General features: G+C 37.8%; 1 protein-coding gene across 1 annotated transcript in view; it reads left to right on the top strand.

The window, feature by feature from the left end:
• The window catches only part of PLG (plasminogen), a 52,269-nt gene that overhangs the window by 6,996 nt on the left and 24,618 nt on the right, over nucleotides 1-20,655 (top strand). The window contains exons 4-10 of the mRNA XM_017869567.1: nucleotides 1,933-2,047; nucleotides 3,849-3,988; nucleotides 5,685-5,805; nucleotides 7,525-7,643; nucleotides 9,178-9,340; nucleotides 9,584-9,729; nucleotides 13,281-13,440. Of these exons, the coding sequence (XP_017725056.1) occupies nucleotides 1,933-2,047; nucleotides 3,849-3,988; nucleotides 5,685-5,805; nucleotides 7,525-7,643; nucleotides 9,178-9,340; nucleotides 9,584-9,729; nucleotides 13,281-13,440 (964 nt within the window). The remainder of the gene's footprint in view (nucleotides 1-1,932; nucleotides 2,048-3,848; nucleotides 3,989-5,684; nucleotides 5,806-7,524; nucleotides 7,644-9,177; nucleotides 9,341-9,583; nucleotides 9,730-13,280; nucleotides 13,441-20,655) is intronic.

Raw genomic sequence — 20,655 nt, 5'->3', positions numbered from 1 at the left:
GTGAAAAGTCAAAAGTCAGTCATTTTTTTTGGTCCTTGTTTCTTTGCTGTGGGATATTGACCTGCTGCTAACTTACCTGCCAGGGTTTTGCCAGGAACAGTGTTAGATCACATTTACTTCTGCCACTTGCCACTAGCCACACTGCCTTCACCAAGTCCAAGACCCTGCCACCACTGGTTGGGGCTACTTGTAGCTGTGCACGTGATCTCTTAGAAATGTAACTGCCCTGTTTAAAGCCCTTCCCAGTGCCTTTAAAATAAGACCCAAAGACTTTCCAAATGTGCTAGGGCCCGGCATTATTTAAGTAACCCCCGGCTGCTGTTTGCTTGGCTTGCTAAACTTTCCTACACTGGCCTTACCTCTGTTCCTTCACCACTCCAAGCACACGCCCTCCTGCCTGGGACCCTCTTCACCTTTGTCCTGCTGTGCCAGCTCCTTCTCATCTCCTAGGTGTCAGCCCAATCATCACCTCCTTTGCAAATCTTCCTTGACCCCTAGACCTCCCTTTCCTAAAGTACTTTGAGTTTACACTTTCGATGAGTGTCTTATGTCTACTGTAATACTAGGTCCCAATGAAGATGGACTTGCAATCATAACACATAGCATTGGGTTCCCAATGAAGATGTACTTGCAATCATAATACATAGTATTGGGTTAAAAGCATTAGTTTGCTGTAGGTATGTTAGGAGTACTTTCCCCAAGTGATTGATCAATGAATTAAAAAACGGCTAAAGTGGGTAACCTTAAATGATGGTTCAAATATACCTTAAACATTTTATATTCTCATTGAAAACACAAGTGTACCTGACACCTTTTGATGTAGAGCAGAGGCTTTTTTTCTTTGAATATGGGGTCACCAGTAGAAAGTCTCTGGTGCATTTCCTGCATAAACTATGCTCTAGTGCAACATCTAAAATCATCACTTTCCTTATTTTTGAAGTGGACCATATCGCAACATTTATTAATCAATCTGAATGTGTAAAACCTTTAGATTTTTATGAATTCCTCCTCAAGCTTTATAGTCAACTATATGAGTGGGTTGCCCTCCGTGGATTTGATAGCAATTTTTTAAATGATTCATGTTTCAACTCCTTAAAAACATTTAATTTAGTTAAAAAACCAAACAAAAAAGAGCTTTGTTTCTTTTCACATTTATTTCTCAGTTTAGATCATCTTTAATTAAATATAACTGTAAGAAAGTTGGAAAATGCAAAGAAATGACTCGTTGTAAGCACATAACTCAGGTAGGGGGAACAGACACGGGTGGGCACACTAGCAAACACCTGCCAGCTGCATGTGGACCCAGGTGGACACCGGCCTGTTTTAAAGGCAGGAGAGGGCCCATTGGCTAACTGGTGAGTTGGTTGAGTGGATGCTAGTTGAGAACTTTTACTGCAAACTATTTACAGTAGACCACAATTTTATAGCCCTGTCTGGCACTTTTTCATATCCCTGGGAGCCTGAAGAAATAAAAGTGGGTTGGATCTCTTTCAGTCTCTGAAAAGCCTGCCATTCCCCCATCTAAAAGCCTTTTCCCCATTCTCTCACTCTGTCTCATCATGTATGTAACATGCATCGTCATGAATTGATCTCATTTCATATTGTTTCCTTGAATATTTCCTGTAACCCCCCTGCCTGATTCCACTAGAACGCGAGCTCCATGATGGCCAAGCCTCTGGCTGCACTGTGCCCCATGTGTCCCCAGCATCCTGGTGGGGCTGGATACACAGAGAGCTCATAAGTAGCATTTGAATATATGAATCAAAGTATGGAATGGCTCGGTTTACTGCAGCCTTTTTGCAGATGATCTTTTAGAAAGCAGAAACAAGGGGTCTGGTGCATGAGATCTTTCTCTCAACGTGACTGTGCTGTTGCAGACCTTCATGTGGTGTCTTGTGAAAGACTTTGACCACTGTGTGGACTTCCCTTCAGTATATCTTTCAGAGTGCAAGACTGGGAATGGAAAGAATTACAGAGGGACGATGTCCAAAACAAAAAATGGCATCACCTGTCAAAAATGGAGTTCCACTTCTCCCCACAGACCTAAGTAAGACTTTCCCTTTCATCTTTGTGTTCATCTACTGTACAGTTGTCCCTCTGTGTCTGCGGGGTATTGGTTCCAGGACCCTTGTGGCTACCAAAATCCGTGCTTCCCAAGTCCCTTATATAAAATGGTGCAGTATTTGCATATAACCTACATACATTCTCTTGTATAATACCTAATATAATGTAAATGCTATGTAATCGTTGTTATACGGTATTGTTTTTATTTGTATTGTGTTTTATTGTCATATTGTTATTTTATCTCATCTTTTTCAAGTCTTTTCCATCCACAGTTGGTTGAATTTGTGGATGTGGAACCCATGGATACAGAGGATCAACTGTATTTAGGATAATTTCATCACTTTTAATTCAAACCAGAATATGTGAATAAGCAGACAGAAAGAATCTTTTTGATGTTGATGTTCAATTATTTATAGCACCATAGTAGAACATGGTTGCTTTCTATTTTTTCTTGGGTATGGAGGTTTCTTGAAGACCTAGGACATAGAATAATGCCTAGTTAAAAACAAAATCAATGAAACTATGAGTTTTAGGCCAAATCTGAGAAAAGACCAAAGATGACTATGTTTGGGACTGAAGTAAACATATCAAGTTAGAACTCTCATCACATGTTCGACTCAAATTGTGGAGCAAAAGAGTAAATAAAATATAAAAATGAAAATGCAGATATGTGAAATTCAAATCTCGCAACTTGCCTATTATTTATTTTAGTGCATTTTTTTGTACTTTTCCCAGTTTGGTGTTAGGTGGCATTAAGTTCTCAGTAATGACGCTTATCAAATAGGAAATTAGTGCCTGTTACTCACCTTTATCCATTCCCCCAACACTCAACAAATTGCCTTTGCTATATCCCTATGAGATGAGCAGATCGAATATTCCCCATGAGATAATGAAAACTGATTCAACCAAATGGCAAAGTCAGGGACTATCGAGGGCCATGGAGACACTCTGGGCCATTTTTACGAGGTAGTCTAGGCTTATCTTTATGAGGCAACTGAGGTCTTGGGGGGGGTGGGGTTACCCCAAATAGGTTCACAGAAGAACCAGAAATAAAATCTGCCTTTATAGACTGTAAGTCTTGTGATTTTCATCTAAACGGTTGTCTCTATACAGCAACACATCTCTAGAACTGAAAATAAGCTTAACTCCCTCCTCCATCCCCCATTAATTCAAGCTGCATTTCAGAGAAAACTAGGAGTTTGGAATCAGGCAGATCAACTTTGAATTCTTGATCTGCTTCTTCATAGCTATTTACGCTTAGGCACATTTTGTTTTGTTTTGTTTTACGTTGCCACTCAGTCTTCTCTTCTGTAAAACAGGGATAATAACACCTTCCTCAAATGGTTTTTGTTATTAGGACTAAAAGAGAGAATGTGTAGAAAGATGTTAGTGGAATTCCTGGTGCATAGTTCACATGCACAAAACGGTATTAACTACGAGAAGTTTTACAGGGAGAAAAATAACTGACAAAAGCAGGTGTCTGGAATGAATTAAGACCATGGCAGGCTTTTGAGGCCTTTATATTTCTCCTGACTGTGCAATAAAAATACTTTGACTCTCTAAGATTTGGCTGTCACAGTAGCAATAGTAATATTAGCTACTGTGCCAGAAGCAGCCTATCAATAGAGAAATTGAAAATCTGGCCACACAAATGCTGCAGCACCCAGCTGAAATGCATTTGCATGACAATCTCAGATGGGAATCAAGAGTGTCTCCGTTTGCCTTGCTAACAGCAAGCTGATTTTTAGAATATAGTCTAAGTGCTTCTTTTCCATCCTCCCCAGATTCTCACCTGCTACACACCCTTCAGAGGGACTGGAGGAGAACTACTGCAGGAACCCGGACAACGATGGGCAGGGGCCCTGGTGCTACACTACTGATCCAGAACAGAGATATGACTACTGTGACATTCCTGAGTGTGAAGGTCAGGAGTGGCTCTAGAAAATGTTTTCATTTCTACCCTTCACCCTATAAAATAATTTGTTGCAAAGCCCCTTCCCACAGGGATATTATTAATAATTGAGTAACGTATTCACCTCTCGGGAAGGAGCTAAACTTTGTTCAGACCCCCAGAATTAACCTGAATTTTTTTTTTTTTTTTTTTTCTGAGACAGAGTTTTGCTCTCGTTGCCCAGGCTGGAGTGCAATGGTGCGATCTCGGCTCACCACAACCTCCGCCTCCAGGTTCAAGAGATTCTCTTACCTCAGCCTCCCAAGTAGCTGGGATTACAGGCATGTGCCACCAAGTCTGGCTGATTTTGTGCTTTTAGTAGAGACAGGGCTTCTCCATGTTGGTCAGGCTGGTCTTGAACTCTCGACCTCAGGTGATCCGCCTGCCTCAGTGTCCCAAAATGCTGGGATTACAGGCGTGAGCCACCGTGCCCAGTCGACCTGAATTATTTTTTTTAAATACTGTATCAACATGTACAAATAAAAAACTACATCTAAACTCTAAGTACAAACTTCTTATGCTTAAAACTCTTACACAGTGTTAACCCCAAGACAGATTTGCAATTAAGTAGTTAAAATACAACAACAAAATCAATAAAAGTCAAATAAACAATATACATTTGATGCAGTAAACTTTGCTGTTTTGCTGAAGCTAAGCAAGGAACCAGTTTTAAAATCAGCAATCCATTATTTTCATGGACTGACCAATTTAATAGGGCACCTCAAAGGTCAATGCTAAAAAATTAAAAAACAATCCTACCAAAAACAACTGTCTTCATTTCACATTTCTGGCTACATTTGTTAGTGCAAAAGGGAATGAATCAAGGTGAGATTTGTGTGACAGTGTGGATGTGGTGCTGTGTGACAACTCAGTTCCAACATCACTTCCACCTGTTTGAATCACAGGGATCCTTTATTTGTACACCATGTTATAGGTACTTGCCCTTAAGTGCCACCAATGCATCACTTTTATATTAAGTCTGCCCCTGTTTTCCTTAGTACTCCATAAAATTCAAGTCACATATTACTCTGCCTCACCATGTTACTTCAATAATTCTGAATCAAAGTTTAAGTTTGCAAATAATTTTGCAAAAAAAGAGCCAATCATGCTTCTCAACAATATAAAAAGAGAAGCGCTGTCACTTCAGGTGAATATTGTTCTCCATGAGGTCATGAGCATAAACAAAAACTCCAGACTAAAACCCTGAGAAGGTGCCAGCTCATTCAGTAGTCAATGGAATGATCAGAATAATTTCATACAAAGTTGTAAAGATCATTATTGAAATGAAGATGCCAAATATTGAAAACTCCTCATGGAGAACGTAGACTCCTGAGAATATATGCACCCCTGGCTCCCCACTGGCCTGCGCATCCTGGTTTAAGGACATGGCATCATGGAAATTCTGCATTTGGTCATGACTACGATAGTTGAGGGGGTATTGACTAAAATATGTGAATGCTATGGTTTAAAAGGAAAATGACATTTGGATTATGTTAGAAAATCCTGAGTCCTTATTGCCAATTTTATTGCCAAGTGCCTGTTGTGAATTACATCAGAATGAGGGGCAAGTCGCACTTAAGTGAGTAGGATTCTGGTTTTTACTCTCTATTTTGCTTCATCCATTTCAGTTTTCTTCTTCCTCTCTGTCCTTCCTTCCCACTCTGTCCAGATGAATGTATGCATTGCAGTGGAGAAAATTATGATGGCAAAATTTCCAAGACCACGTCTGGACTGGAATGCCAGGCCTGGGACTCTCAGAGCCCACATGCTCACGGATACATTCCTTCCAAGTAAGTCTCACTGGGAAAAACATTCCACGTTTAAGTCTCTGCGGTTCTATCAGACATTTGCTGTTATTTAGATATTTTAGCATTCCTCAAGAAGTGAACGCCTGATGTTTTTAATTTCAAAGCTAACATCCTCCCACAAGATTGCAAGTGAAATATGCATTCTTGCTGCTCAAAATGTGGTCCATGGGTCAGCAGCAGGGATGTTTTCTGAGAATTTGTTGGAAATCCAGAATGTCACACCCTCTGAATCTGATTTACATAATAACCAGATCCTCAGCCGATGTGCACACTCATTCAAACACTAATGTGGGTATGAATACATTAACATCTGTCTTGAGAAATACACACACACACACGTTGCTGGTGTATTTCCCAAACATTTTTCTTTTCTCTTTACTCCTTGTCTTTCTTTTCCCTTCGTACCAATAAGATTCAAGACTCCTAACCTTTGACCTATGAGCAGATATCATGGATTTCTGAATCCCTGGTGTTTTATGTGTATTTACATCAGTGCATTTTTCTGGAATGAGGATTCATAACTTCTATCAGATTCTCTAAGGGGACCATGAATTTAAAATGAGAATAAGCTTCTTGCTCTAGAAAGTCATGATGGTGCCTAGAATAAGGTTGTGTGAGTATTCTATTTCACATTAATTGTGCTGGAAAACACCTCCCATTCCACAGTCGCTTCTGGTCTTCCTCTTCATTCTATGATGACTACAGGGGCATACCAGGACTTTCAATAATGCAGAAATGAGGTTAAGCCACAGATTCCACTGTGGAAAGCAGCTCTACTGAATTTGTACACCTCCCACTCCAAATAGCTAGCTTAAAACACAGCAGCTGCCATTTTCCTTCAAAGGAGAAATACAGGAAAGGCCTAAGGGTCCAAAGCTGGGTAAAGTCACTTCCAGGAAACCAGAAGGAGAAGAGGATTGCTTAAGCCGCTGCTGGCTCCTCTTCCCATCCTAGTAAGCATTTACAATCTCAGAGAGGGAATGAATAAGCGCAGAGGGCCACCAGACATGGAGTGCATCCAACAGCCCTAGCCACTGGGCCCCACTGAGGAAGGATCCAGCCCATACTGCATGGTGAGACCCTTGCAGGAGCACAGCTTCTCCTCTTGGTTTTTCTAAGCTTCAAGGCTGGTGGGAGCAGAGCCTGGTAGATCAGAAGGACCATTCCTTTAAGTTATGAAGATGCCCATTTCTTGGATCTATTAGATGAGTATCTTTCGTCAGGGAACACTTTGCATTTTAAAGACTGCTATTATTTGTGGTTGAATAACTAGAGTTTGCTTACATCAGCTTTCTAGATAGCCAAAATGATAAAGTCACTGATTCTGTTGAGTGATTTTTACACATGTAAACTGTTAGAAAAACAGTGCTTGGCAGCTGGACATGGTGGCACATGCCTGTAGTCCTGGTTACTTAAAGGGCGGAAGCGGGAGGATTGCTTGAGTGAGTTCAAGGAGTTCAAGGCAAGCCTAGGCAGTAAGTGGGACCCTGCCTCTAAAAACAAAACAGAAAAAGAAAGTCCTTGGAATACGGGGCCAGCCTTGTTTCCTAGTTGGCGTCTCTGAACACAGCCTTCATCCAATCACCTCCTCCGTGCCTGACTGTGCCTAGCACACAGCAGGTGCTCAGTGTTTGCTCTTGAAAGAGACTCATCCATGAACGTAAATGTTCCGTGCTACTAAAATATTTCTTGTCCATTCAGATTTCCAAACAAGAACCTGAAGAAGAATTACTGTCGTAACCCCGATGGGGAGCCACGGCCTTGGTGTTTCACCACCAACCCCAACAAGCGCTGGGAGCTTTGCGACATCCCCCGCTGCAGTGAGTATGGTGCACACCCAGATTCCGGGATTCTGACCTGCCCTGTTCTTGAAATCAGAAGAAAACATGTGTCAGTGCCTGAGCACAGCCTCTGAAAAGTGACCTACGAGTCCTATGGGATGTTATTGGTCTTTATTTTATTGCTGGTTTAAAACAGTTATGGTTATTGGTTACTGCAGGTGATTGATCAGAGCGTCCATTTATCATATTTTTCTTTCTTTGCATCTGAAACTTCCGCCTCAGAAGTTCACTGAAATGTAGGCTTTGGGTGTTGTTCGTCCTATTCTACTTTTCTCTGTGCTAAAAGGAAATCAGACCCATGCTCTCTGACACATGAATTTCATTTTAACCAGAGTTCTAATAGTTGTTTTGTAAACAAAGAGTGTCTTTGTTTACAATGTTCAGGTCTGTGGGTGTCCAGTTTTCCAACTTGGGGAGCAGAGGGTGAGGGGTGGGGGTGGGGAAGAGTTCAGGAGGAGAAGATGAAATGGCAGACCTAGTAGAAATGATGTGGAGTAAACAATTTTATCATATTTTTCTCTCTGAGAATTTGAAGCAAAGGATTACACACTAAGACAAAGACAGGCTTGAAAGGTTAAAAAGGATTCAGTGAGGGTTGGCCTCCCCTCCTTTCCTCTGACACGTGTCCTTTGAAAGCAGAAGTTCCTCAGGCATTCTCCCTTTTTGTGAATATCAATTTCTCTTTTTTCGGTTTCTCTTTTTGTCATCTTCTTTTTTTCCTCAAGAATGTCTTGATTTCTGGATGCACACACTTTTCCTTGGAGGTGTTTTTTGCCTTCTTTCTATGGACTTTTTCCCTGTTGTTTGGCTTTTATGGAATGTTGGGTACCACTCAGTTATGTCTACTCAGTGAATAATTTATTCTTCAGGAAATAGAGTGGACCTTTGGTGTATGTGAGAATTTGGGGTGGAAGGTGACATGTGTTGATACTTACCAGGTAGGAAGGACTGAGCAAAGAGAACATAGAAAGAAGCATCTACCCAAGTGTCTTTCCCTGGAGGAGTTCCTCATGAAGGGTCTCACAGGCATAGATGCTACGAAATTTATTTCTTCTGAAAACATGAAACAATTGTCAAGTGCCAAATTCCAAGAGAGGCTGAGGAGAAGACAAGCAGGCCAGAGCACCCTGCAGCCATCCTCATTAACATCCATCTGTGCGTTCTCTATTTTAAAATTATTCATTGTAGGGCTGGGCACGGTGGCTCAGCCTGTAATCCCAGCACTTTGGGAGGCAGAGGCAGGCAGATCATGAGGTCAGGAGTTCAAGACCAGCTTGGCCAATATGGTGAAACTCCACCTCTACTAAAAATACAAAAAAATTAACCAGGCATGGTGACACTCTCCTATAGTCTGAGCTACTTGGGAGTCTGAGGCAGGAGAAAGACTTGAACCTGGGAGGTGGAGGTTGCAGTGAGCTGAGATCGTGCCGCTGACTCCAGTCTGGGCAACAGAGCAAGACTCTGTCTCAAAAAGAAAAAAATTATTCATTGTAATTTATTTTTCCCATTCAAGCAACACCTCCACCATCTTCTGGTCCCACCTACCAGTGTCTGAAGGGAACAGGTGAAAACTATCGTGGGAATGTGGCTATTACCGTGTCCGGGCACACCTGTCAGCACTGGAGTGCACAGACCCCTCACACACATAACAGGACACCGGAAAACTTTCCCTGCAAGTAAGTCCCCTCCAGTCTCATTCTGCTGCTATGGAATGTGAAATCCCATTGACTTTGCCTTAGCTTTAGTTACTATAGGAATGCAGGATAAAGTATTCTCGAAGAAAAACTGATCTAGTCATAAGTAAAGGAAATGAATTTTAGCACGTTTTTTCCCGTAACAGTTGTTCTCAAAGTGTGGTTCCCCAGACTTTTTTTTTTTTTTTTTTTGGAAAGCTAAACTCAAAACCACTTCTTTTTCAGAAATTTGGATGAAAACTACTGCCGCAATCCTGATGGAGAAAAGGCCCCATGGTGCTATACAACCGACAGCCAAGTGCGGTGGGAGTACTGTAAGATACCGTCCTGTGAGTCCTCCCCAGTATCCACGGAACCGTTGGATCCCACAGGTAAGCAAGGGTATGGGAGCTTACTGAGGGCCCAAGTGCTCTCCTTATTTTTGTACACCAGTGGCGTCATCACAATATACAGTAGCTTTGTTAGTTTAATGCTATTGTGGTCAGACAGCGTGCCCTATATGATTTCAGTTATTTTAGATTTGTTGAGGTTTGTCTTATGGTTCAGGATATAGTCATCTCGGTGAATGTTTCATGTGCTCTTGAAAAGAACGTGTCTTCTGCGGTTGTTGAGTGGGATGTTCCCTCAAGGTCATTTACGTGAAGTTGGTTGCTGGTGTTCTTCTGTATCCTTACTGATTATCTGTCTCCTCCTTCATTGACTACTGAGGATGAATGGTGATGTGTCCAACTTTAACAGTAGATTAGTCTATTTCTCCTTTAGATCATAACTCTGTTTTGTATATTTTGAAGCTCTGTTGTTAGGCACATATTTATTTAGGATTGTTATGTCTTCTTGATGAAAGGACTCCTTTATCATCATGTAATGTTTCTTCTTATCTCTGGGAATATTCCTTCTTCTGAAGTTCTGAACTCTCTTTATGGTGATATAAATACAGTCTTACAGCTCTATTTTCACTAGTATTCGTATGATATATCTTTTAAATTTGTATATCTTTTAAATTTATCTCAGCTTTTAAATTGAGATGTTCAAACCATTTGCATTAATGTAATTGTTAATAGAGTTGAATTTATATCTACCATCAAGTTAGTTATTTCTTTTTGTCCCATTTAAACTTTGTTCCTTTTTTCATCTTTTTCTGCCTTCATTTAGATTGAGTTTATCTCCACTACTTACTTATGAAATTAATTTTTAATGGTTTTAGTATTTTCTACAATGTTTATAATATACATTTTTGACTTTGCACATTCCACCTTCAAATAATATAATTCTACTTGACATATAAAAACCTTACATCATTGCAATTCTACTTCTACCCTCCCAAAATGCTACATTATTACTCTTTGTAATAGAAGCTTACTTCTACTATGTCATAGATCTCACAATACATTGACACTATTTTTGCCCTAATAGTGTGTTTTAAAGTGATTACGAATAAAACTATTTTAAATATTTTCTTTCTTTCTTTATTTTACATTTCTGGTGCTTCTCATCTTTTGGGGTAGATCTCAGTTTCCATCTGGTGTCAGATTCTTTCTGTGAAAAACAACCTTTAGCATTTTTTGTAGCACAGGTCTGCTACTGCTGAAGTCTTTCAGATTTTCAGTGTCTGAAAAGTGTTTTGCCTTCAGTTTTAAAAGTAATTTTGCGGAATATAGATACTGGGTTGAGAGTTTCATTCCTTGCAACGCTTTAATGATGATGTTCCATTATCTTCTGTTTTAAATAGTTTGACTAGAAATCTGATCTTTGTTCCTATGTTTTCAACAGGTCATTTTTCTCTGACTACCTTTAAGATTTTCTCATCTTTGTTATTCAACAGTTTGACTATGATGTGTTTATTATGAATTTCTTTGTGTTTAATCTGCTTGAGATATTCTGAGTTCCTAGATTTGTAGATTGTTGATTTTTTTCTTTTTTTCTTTTTTTTCTTTTTTTTTTTTTCTGAGATGGAGCCTCACTCTGTCACCCAGGCTGGAGTACAGTGGCGCAATCTCGGCTCACTGAAACCTCCACCTCCCAGGTTCAAGTGATTCTTCTGCTTCACTGCAAACTCCACCTCCCAGGTTCAAGTGATTCTCCTGCTTCAGCCTCCTGAGTAGCTGGGACTACAGGCATGTGCCACGAGGCCCAGCTAATTTTTGTATTTTTGGTAGAGACAGTTTTGCCATGTTGGCTGGGCTGGTCTCAAACTCTGACCTCAGACGGTCCATCACCTTGGCCTCCCAAATTGCTGACAGTACAGGTGTGAGCAACTGTGCCCAGCCTAGATTGTCGATTTTCATTGTCCTTGTAAAATTCATAGCCATTATATGTTCAAATGTTTCTTTTTTCACTTTTCTCTCTCTGTATTTTCCTTTTGGGACTCTAAATACCCAGGTGTTAGAACATTCATGTTGTTTCATAAATCTTGTAAGTTTGTTCTCCTCTTTTTATCAGTAACTCTTTTTCTTTCTTTGTGTAATGGTTTGGATTAAGTTCTAGTAACTATTTCCAAGTTTATGGATTATTTTGTCAGTTGTGTCTAGTCATCTCCTCAGCCCACTGAGAGAATTCTTCATCTCTGATATTGTGACTTTTTTTCTAGCATTTTCATGTTACTCTTTTCTATAGTTTCCATCTCTTTGCTGAAATTCTCTACCTATCCATGCATACTGTCCACCATTACGACAAGATCCTTTAATATATTAACGTAGGTATCACACAGTCCCAATCTGATAGCTTCCAGATGGCATCTTCTGTAAGTCTGACTCTCTGGATTGCTTTATTATTCAACAGTGGCTTCCCCACCCCCCTTGGGTTTTTGGTGTGTCTTGTAATTCTTTAATCAAACACTAGACATTATAAATAGAACAGTAGAGGTTACAGTAAATATTATTTATACTTTGAAACGGACACCCTTCTCTTGCAAATATATGTTGTGGATAATTGAGTCAATGTAGTCACTAGTTTAACTAAATTTGGGATTTGTGATTGCTAGTTTTACCTTAAGTGCAAAACAGATATAAATTCCTCCAGTGATGTGCTGCTGCTATCTTTTGCTTAGAGTGGAGCCTGGGGTGCTGAAGAGTTTTCTCCAGATTTCAGCAGTCACTGCATGCCTGCACTACAGAGGAGATATCTTCATACACATAATCTAACCCCACTGACACTCGGCTGTTTCTTGTTGCTGAGTGCTCACTTTTTGGTGGACATAGGAGAATACTTATCTCCCTGGCCTACCTCCCTCTTAGGCCAGTTGAGCACAGCTTGGCTTTGAAAGTAGTGATTTTTCAGTGTTCTTTTGCCTCCTTCTGACGAAACTTGTACCTGTGGTGGGTTTGGAAAGAAAGAGTAGCAGGCTTCTGTTTCATTGCAATGCAGGATGTTGGACACAAGAGGATTCCCTGTAACTTCTCCAAGGGAATAAGATTTTTGGCTCCACCACCCTCTGAGAAGCTGTGGATCTTTGCCTGCAGTCCTAGATGCAGGGCCATCTCCTGCCCTATCACCCAGAAGCTTTGGTCTTTGGCTTTGTTTGAGGAAGGATCTAGAGAAATGTGCAAAGGTTTCATGTCTGCCCCCGACTGACAGCCACTCACCACTCACAATCTGCACTGCCTAATGCATCCCTCTCTCATCTGCCCTCATGTTCTCATGAACACTCAGTAGAGATCCATAAAAAAGAGCTTGCACATAAGTGCAGTTTCCAATTTTAAGTACTCTATCTATTCTTTCCCACCCAGGTTTTAAATGAAATATTACTAAGAACTTATTAATGTTCTAAAATGCTATAAATCTATTTTTAATGTTAATCTGCTAATACAGAAAAGAGAACAGTCATAATTCTCAGAGGCTACTGTACTGTTTTTGTCATAAATTGCTTCATGCTTCTTTTTTTTTCAGTATTTGCTAAGCTTGATTTCTTTTATTTTAATTTCAGCACCACCTGAGCTTACCCCTGTGGTCCAGGAGTGCTACCATGGTGATGGGCAGAGCTACCGAGGCACATCCTCCACCACCACCACAGGAAAGAAGTGTCAATCTTGGTCATCTATGACACCACACCGGCATCAGAAGACCCCAGAAAACTACCCAAATGCGTATGTCTTTGATTTTTACTGTAAGAGGGGCATCAGCCAAATGAAATTTCTGTTAAAAGAGCCATGCTTCATTCTTCAAGCCAACTTCCTAGGACCAAACTTCTCTTAGACCCAGAATGTGTAGAAAAATGTCTCAAGGACCTTGCTTTGGAAGAAAGGGCCTGAGAGAAGAGAAATTTTAGGCTGGCTATATTTCCTGAGTAGTTTTATGGAAGCAGGAGGATATCTGCAGGTGATGAGGTCACATTAATTGAAAACTCAGGAGTGCATATGAGCAAATGCTTAGAAACAGTACCATTCCACAATGCCCACTAAATATCAGTGCAATATTTCTACCATAGAAATCTACCATTTTAACCTCCAACCCCTGAAATGAAGGTTGAATTTGCTATTTTTGTCTTGGGTCACAAGTATGTATATTTTATATACTTTATATAAGTATGAATATATGTACACATATACATGTATACATATGCGTGCATATACACACATATATATGTATATCATATACTTGTATATATATACTTGTATATACTTATGATATACTTGTATATCATATATGTGTATATATATGTACACATATATGTGTGTGTATATTAGAATATATATAGCATATATATATATATTCTGACCTGTATAAACACAGTGGGTCCTGAACACCCAGGTCTGAAAGGATATGGGTTGCTGGGAGATGAAGAACAAAAGCAGGATACACAGATGCTGAAAAGCGAAAGAGGCCGTTAGATGAACAGAAAACCAGGTCTAACAAGGACAGCCTTTCTTCCATAAATGAGTATACAATATATCGAAAAAACTGTTTTTACATATTGGAGAACAGATAAACTGAGATAATTTAGAAAGGGAATCAAATGAAATCAACCCCATAATACCCTCGGCTTTGTTCCTGGAGACCCCTCCTGGGCTGAAGAACAAGGAGATGAAGCCCAAGCCGACCACCGCAGTCTTGCTGAACTGAGGAAGGACACTGGAGTTTGGGATTACTAAAACAACTGAGATTTTCTAAGCTAGGTAATAATATGAAAGGATTTGTACAGGAAAGGAGCTCCAGGAATGTCCATAGAAAAGTCCTCAAGTCTTTGGCTACATAGAAAGCTGCATATGCACAGGGAGAGGTTTCAGAGAGAAAGTAGGATAAAGAACAGCTGCTGGGGAAAGAAAAACTGCAGGGGAACAGTGAGTTCAATGGAGATACCAGAGCTCACATAGCACTGGGGATATCTGAGTTCTGACCAGCCAGAGGAGAGACCTCACTGAACATCTTGGGCATTCACTAGTCACCACATAAAGCCATAGTTTGGAAGTAGGATTAGCGTATTCCTATAATAAAGGCCACTCCAGAAGCAGCAAAGTAAAGCTGAAAAGCAAGTCTAAAAAAATCAACATGATCTCCAAGTCAATTAATTGATTGCCAGAAGAAACTTCAACCCTCTTTAGAGGCAAACAACAAAATCAAGTTGCTCAGTTATGTGGCATCCACAATGTGTGACCTAAATTTCTAACTTTACCAGACCGTGTGGTCCATAACCAGGAGAAAAAGCACTCAATACAAACAGACCCAGAAATGAAGAAACTGGCAAGAAGATTTGAAATATACATATCATAATTGTGTTCAAGGATTTAAAGAAAACATGAACATGAAAGAAACAAATGGATAATACCAACAGAGGAAAATTATAAAATAGCCAAAAGGAAATGGAATAACTAAAAAATGTACATGTTTAGTGAAAAATTTACTGGATAGACTTACCATCAGGTTAGACATTACAGAAGAAAAAGTTAACAAGAAAATAATTCAATAGAAGTGATACAAACTGCAGTACACACATACAAAGACTGAAAAAATAAACAAATGGAGCCTCAAGAATACCTGTGAAAATATCAAAAGATTTCATATATATGTAAAGCAAGTCACAAGAGAGGAAGGAGATATTAGGACAGAAAAAACACTTGAAGCAACAAGAAAAATCTTATTAGAAGCCAGAAGAAGAACACATATATTTACACAGAAGAATAGTGGTAAAAATGACTGATGCCTTCTCGTCAGAAATTATGCTGGTCAGAAGCAATGAGATAACAGCTTTAAAGTGATAGAAAAAAATAAAAAAGATTAACATAGAATGTTATATCCAGCAAAAATATCCCTTGAAAATGAATGTTATATAAATACATATCCTGCCTCCCCCCGGCAAATAAAAAAAACACTAAGAGAATATTTCGTTACTAGGTTTATATAATAAAAGATGTTCTAGAAATCTATTTTGGTAGAAGAAAAATAGTGCCTGATGGGAGCTTTATACTAAGCAATGAAGAACCCTGGAAATGGCAAATGTAAAATATTTATATTTAATGCCTTAATTTCTTTAAAAGATAATTGATGGGAGACCAATTTGGGCAGATCATGAGGTCAGGAGTTCAAGACCAGCCTGACCAACATGGTAAAACCCCATCTCTACTAAAAATAAAAAATTAGCTGAGCATGGTGGTGCATGCCTGTAATCCCAGCTACTCAGGAGGCTGAGGCAGAAGAATCGCTTGAACACAGGAGGCAGATGTTGCAGTGAGCTGAGATCGTGCCATTGCACTCTAGCCTGGGCGACAGAGCGAGACTCAAAACAAACAAACAAACAAACAAACAAAAAGATAATAATAGACTACTTGAAGTAAAATGATAGCAATGCATTGCTATTTTAACGTATGTAAAAGTAAAAAATTTTAAAATAGTCACATAAATAATGTAGGAGATAAATGGAAGTATACTGTTTTAAGTTTATTACATTATCCATGAAGTTATATAATATAAACAAATGGTTGAAGGTGGTAAGTTAAAAAGGGTTATTGTAAATCATAGAGCAACTAAAAAAATTTAAACTTAGAGGAATAGATAATAATAAGAATATTCCATTTATCCAAAAGGACAGAAAGAAAGAAAAAAGAATGAAGAAGATATGGCAAAGAGAGAAAATACATAGCATTATGGTAGACTTAAACTGAACTGAAAGTATATTTAATATACTCCTAACTATATGAAATATAAAGGGATTAAACATTGCACATAAAAGGCAGAGATTGTTAAGCGGAATAAAATTCAAAGCCCAATTATGTTATTTTTAACATACATCCTCTTTAATTGTAAAGAGCTAGCTCAAAAACCAAGTGTGGAAAATGATGTATCATGAAAATAAGAATCAGAAGAAAGCTGGAGTGGTAATGTTAATCCCAAAGTAATCTACAAGAAATAATACCAAGATGAAAAAGTTATTTCTTAAGTGAAAAAAGGTTTACTCATTAAGACTTAATAATGCTAACTGGGCTGTACTCTCATAAGAGCCCTTCTGATATATGAAGCAAAAACTGACAGAACTAAAGAGATGAACAGATAAGCCCACAATTAGAGTTAGAGATATCCTAATGTCTCTCTCCATATGGTTATACATCTTCCCAAACAACATATAATAGAAAAAATACACAAAAAATCAGAAAGAATACATATGTTTTAAAGGAAATTGTCAACCTATTTAACACTATGCCAAACTGCAGAATACACATTCAAGTATGCATGGGGCATTCACCAACATATACCATATGTGTGGCCTTATAGCAAGTCTCAACAGATTTAAAAGAATTAAAATGATACAGAGTCTGTTTTCTGAGCAAAACAGAATTAAATGAGATATAAATAACAGAAAAATTGGGAAATTATCAAATATTTGAAAATGAAACAACGCATTTCCAAATACTTCGTAATTCAAAGAAGAAATCACCAAGGAATTTAGAAAAGTTTTGAACTGAATAATAGTAGAAATACAATATATCAAACTTTGCATGATGCAGCAAATATTTTCAGGGTTTTATAACTTTAAATGCTTTGAGTAGAAAATAGAAACATGTAAAAATCAATGACTTAAGATAGCATTTCTCAAAGTATAGTCTGGAGAAACCTGAAGAAGTCTCTTGAGATCCCTGCAGAAACAGTCTATGAGGTTAAAACACTTTAAAATTTAAAAAAAAAAAAAGATTTTTTTTACCATTTCACTTTCATTTCCTGATAAGTGTACAGTAGAGTTTCCCAGAGGCTACATAATGTTTGATCACATTATCTCTCTGATGGCTAATAAAATGTGTGATTGTCTATTATGTTTAAAAACATTTTTAGTTTCAGATGCAATAAATATTCATAGTATATATTACAAAATGAAAGCTCTTTAGGATCCCCAATACTTTTTAAGAGTTAAAGGGGTCCTAAGACCAAAACTTTGAGAACTGTTGATTTAAGATAACTTAAAAATCTAGAAAAGGAGAAGCAAGTGAGATCCAAGGCAAGTGGAAGAAAAGAAAGAATGAAAAATCAGTGAAATCCAGTGTATAAGAATATAGACAAACAATTGAGTAAATCTGTGAAACAGAAAGTTGGTTCTTTTCAAAGATCCATGTGATTGATAAAACTCTGCCTAAACTGACAACAAAGGAGGGAGCACCACCATCAACATCAGGAGTGAAAAAGGGGAAGAGTCATTGCTATAGGATCCTTTACATATTAAAGCTAATAAACAAATATCGAGAGCAACTTTATGTTGACAAATTCAATAACTTAGATAATATGGACTAATTCCTTAGAAAAAAAAAACAAATAAGCAAATTGGACACTGAATAAACTGAATTTCTAACCAACCTGATATCTATTAAAGGCAACATGTGTATATAATCTTTAACAGGTTAATATATATTAATAAATCAATAAACTTCCCACAGACAACACTCTAAGCCCAGATGGCATCATTAGAAATTTTATTATTATTAAAAAGAAATCCAATTCTTCATAATCTGTTACAGAAAATAGAGGAGAAGGGAACACTTCTCAACTCAATTTGTGAGAAAAAAAAAAACCCCTAGTTGTAAAAAAGTAGACAAGGATATTGTGAGAAACTATAGCACATTATGTGTTGTGAACATAAACATAAAAAGATGTAACAAAATTTTAATCATTAACATGATGAACATCCCAAACAAGTGACGCTTCTCTTCAAGAATCTAAGGCTGGCTTAACATCTACAAAACAATCCATGTTATCCAACATGTTAACAGAATAAAAGTGATAAATCATATGATTATATAATAGATTCAGAAGAAAAATGTGACAAAATTTAACACTCATCCATGATAAAATGTCTCAGCAAACTATGAATAGACTGGAACTTCTTTAACTTGATCAAGGGCATCTATAAAAGACCTCCAGATAACATCAACTTAATGGTAAAAGATGAATGTTTTCTCTCTAAGATTGGGAATAAGAAAAATATGTTTGCTCTCAATACTTCTAATCAGCATTTTACTACATTGGTCACAACCATTGCCATAAGACCTGAACACAAAACAAAAAGAGAGAAAAAAAGGAAGGAAAGAAAGAAAGGGCCTAAAGTTTGGAAAGGAAGAAGTAAAACAGCCTATATTCACAGAAAGCTTAATTAATGGATGCAGAGGGTCCTGAAGACTAATAATTAAATTTTGCAAGATTGGAGAACACATAAGTATATACATGGACAATATATTAAAAGTAGTTGTATTTTTATACACTGCCAATAATCAACTGGAAAATAAAAATGTCAGAGCAATATCACTGACAATAGTATCAAAACCACAAAATATTTAGTGATACATTTAACATAATATGCACAAGAACTATATACTGCATACTAAAAAACATTGTTAAGGAAGAAGTCAAAAGATCTAAATAAAGATGTATCATGCTTATATATTAAAAGAGTCAATATCACTTCTCACCAAATTCATCTTTGGATTCAGCCCATTCCCAATTGTTAAGGAAGAAATTAAAAGATCTAAATAAAAATATATCACGCTTGTATGTTAAGAGAGTCAATATCACTTCTCACCAAATTGATCTTTGGATTCAGCCCATACCCAGGCAGATTCTCAGCAGTCTTTTTTTTTTTTTTTTTTAATGTGACAATGTATATGCTAGAATCACCAGGACAATATTTAAAGAGAAGAAAAAAGTTGGAGGACTTACTTACCCAAAGGTAAAGACTTATAAAGGCACAGTAAACAAGATATATGGTACTGGAAAAAAAAAAGTATACAGATATAGAAATGGATGGTCCAACAACAGATCCACATATACATGATAAATTTAGTTTCTATGTAGGTGACAAGGCAATTCAATAGGGAAAAACATCTTTTCCAAAATCATTGTGAAACAACTGGATATCCATCTAGAAAACAAAAATAAAAACAAATTTTGACTTCTACTTTCCACCCCAAATTAATGTGCAAAAGCTCCTAGATCTAAATGTAAGAGCTAAAACTTAAGCTGAAATAAAACAATTCCAGGAAAATGTATAATATTTTCACAAACTTGAGGAAGGCAAAATTTTTTTCAGGCAGGACCCAGAAAACACTAGAGCTAAAAGAAAATAAATTATAATTTGGGCTTTCATAAAATGAAAATTATGTTCATCAAAAGTCATTGTTAAAAAATCAATAGGTAAGTAGCAGAGTGGAAGAAAAATCCTCTCCATCCATATATCTGACAAATGATTTGTACCTAGAGTGTAAACGTTTCTCCCACTCACTAACCAGAGGACAAACAACCTAATTAAAATGGGCAACAGAATTGAATAGGAAATTTCTCAGGGGACGATGGACAGATGGACAATAAGCACCTGAAAAAATGCTCAACATCTTAGCCATCGAAGAAATAAGAATTATAACCATCACGAGATGTCACCATCACTTAATGGGCATGGGTATCATTAAGAAGACACAACAATAAGTGCTGTCACTGATGTGGAGTGAGGATGAGCAGCTCTCTCACATGCTGGTTAAAGTACAAAATGATACAACCACTTTGGAAATCAGTCTGCTGGTTTTTTGTAAAGTTAAATAAATATGAGTCTACCCCACAAAACTGCAATTCTATTCCTGAATATTTACCCCATGGAAATGAAAACAGAAGTCCACAAAGAGATCTACAAGAATATTCACAGCAGCTCTAGTTCTTATAACCCCACACTGTAAACAACTACAATGTCAGTCAATGAGAAAATGAATCGATAATTTGTGATCTATTCATATAATGGAATATTATTAAGCAATTAAAATGAAGAAGTGACTGACCCTCTCAAATAGGATGGATGGAACTCAGAAACATTATATTAAGGAAAGAAAGCAGATACAAAA

Source organism: Rhinopithecus bieti, unplaced genomic scaffold (genome assembly GCF_001698545.2).
Source record: "Rhinopithecus bieti isolate Rb0 unplaced genomic scaffold, ASM169854v2 scaffold_3948, whole genome shotgun sequence".
NCBI classification, from domain to species: Eukaryota; Metazoa; Chordata; class Mammalia; order Primates; family Cercopithecidae; genus Rhinopithecus; species Rhinopithecus bieti.
Note: the sequence above shows the minus strand (reverse complement) of the source record. Positions and strands in the feature narration are given on the sequence as shown.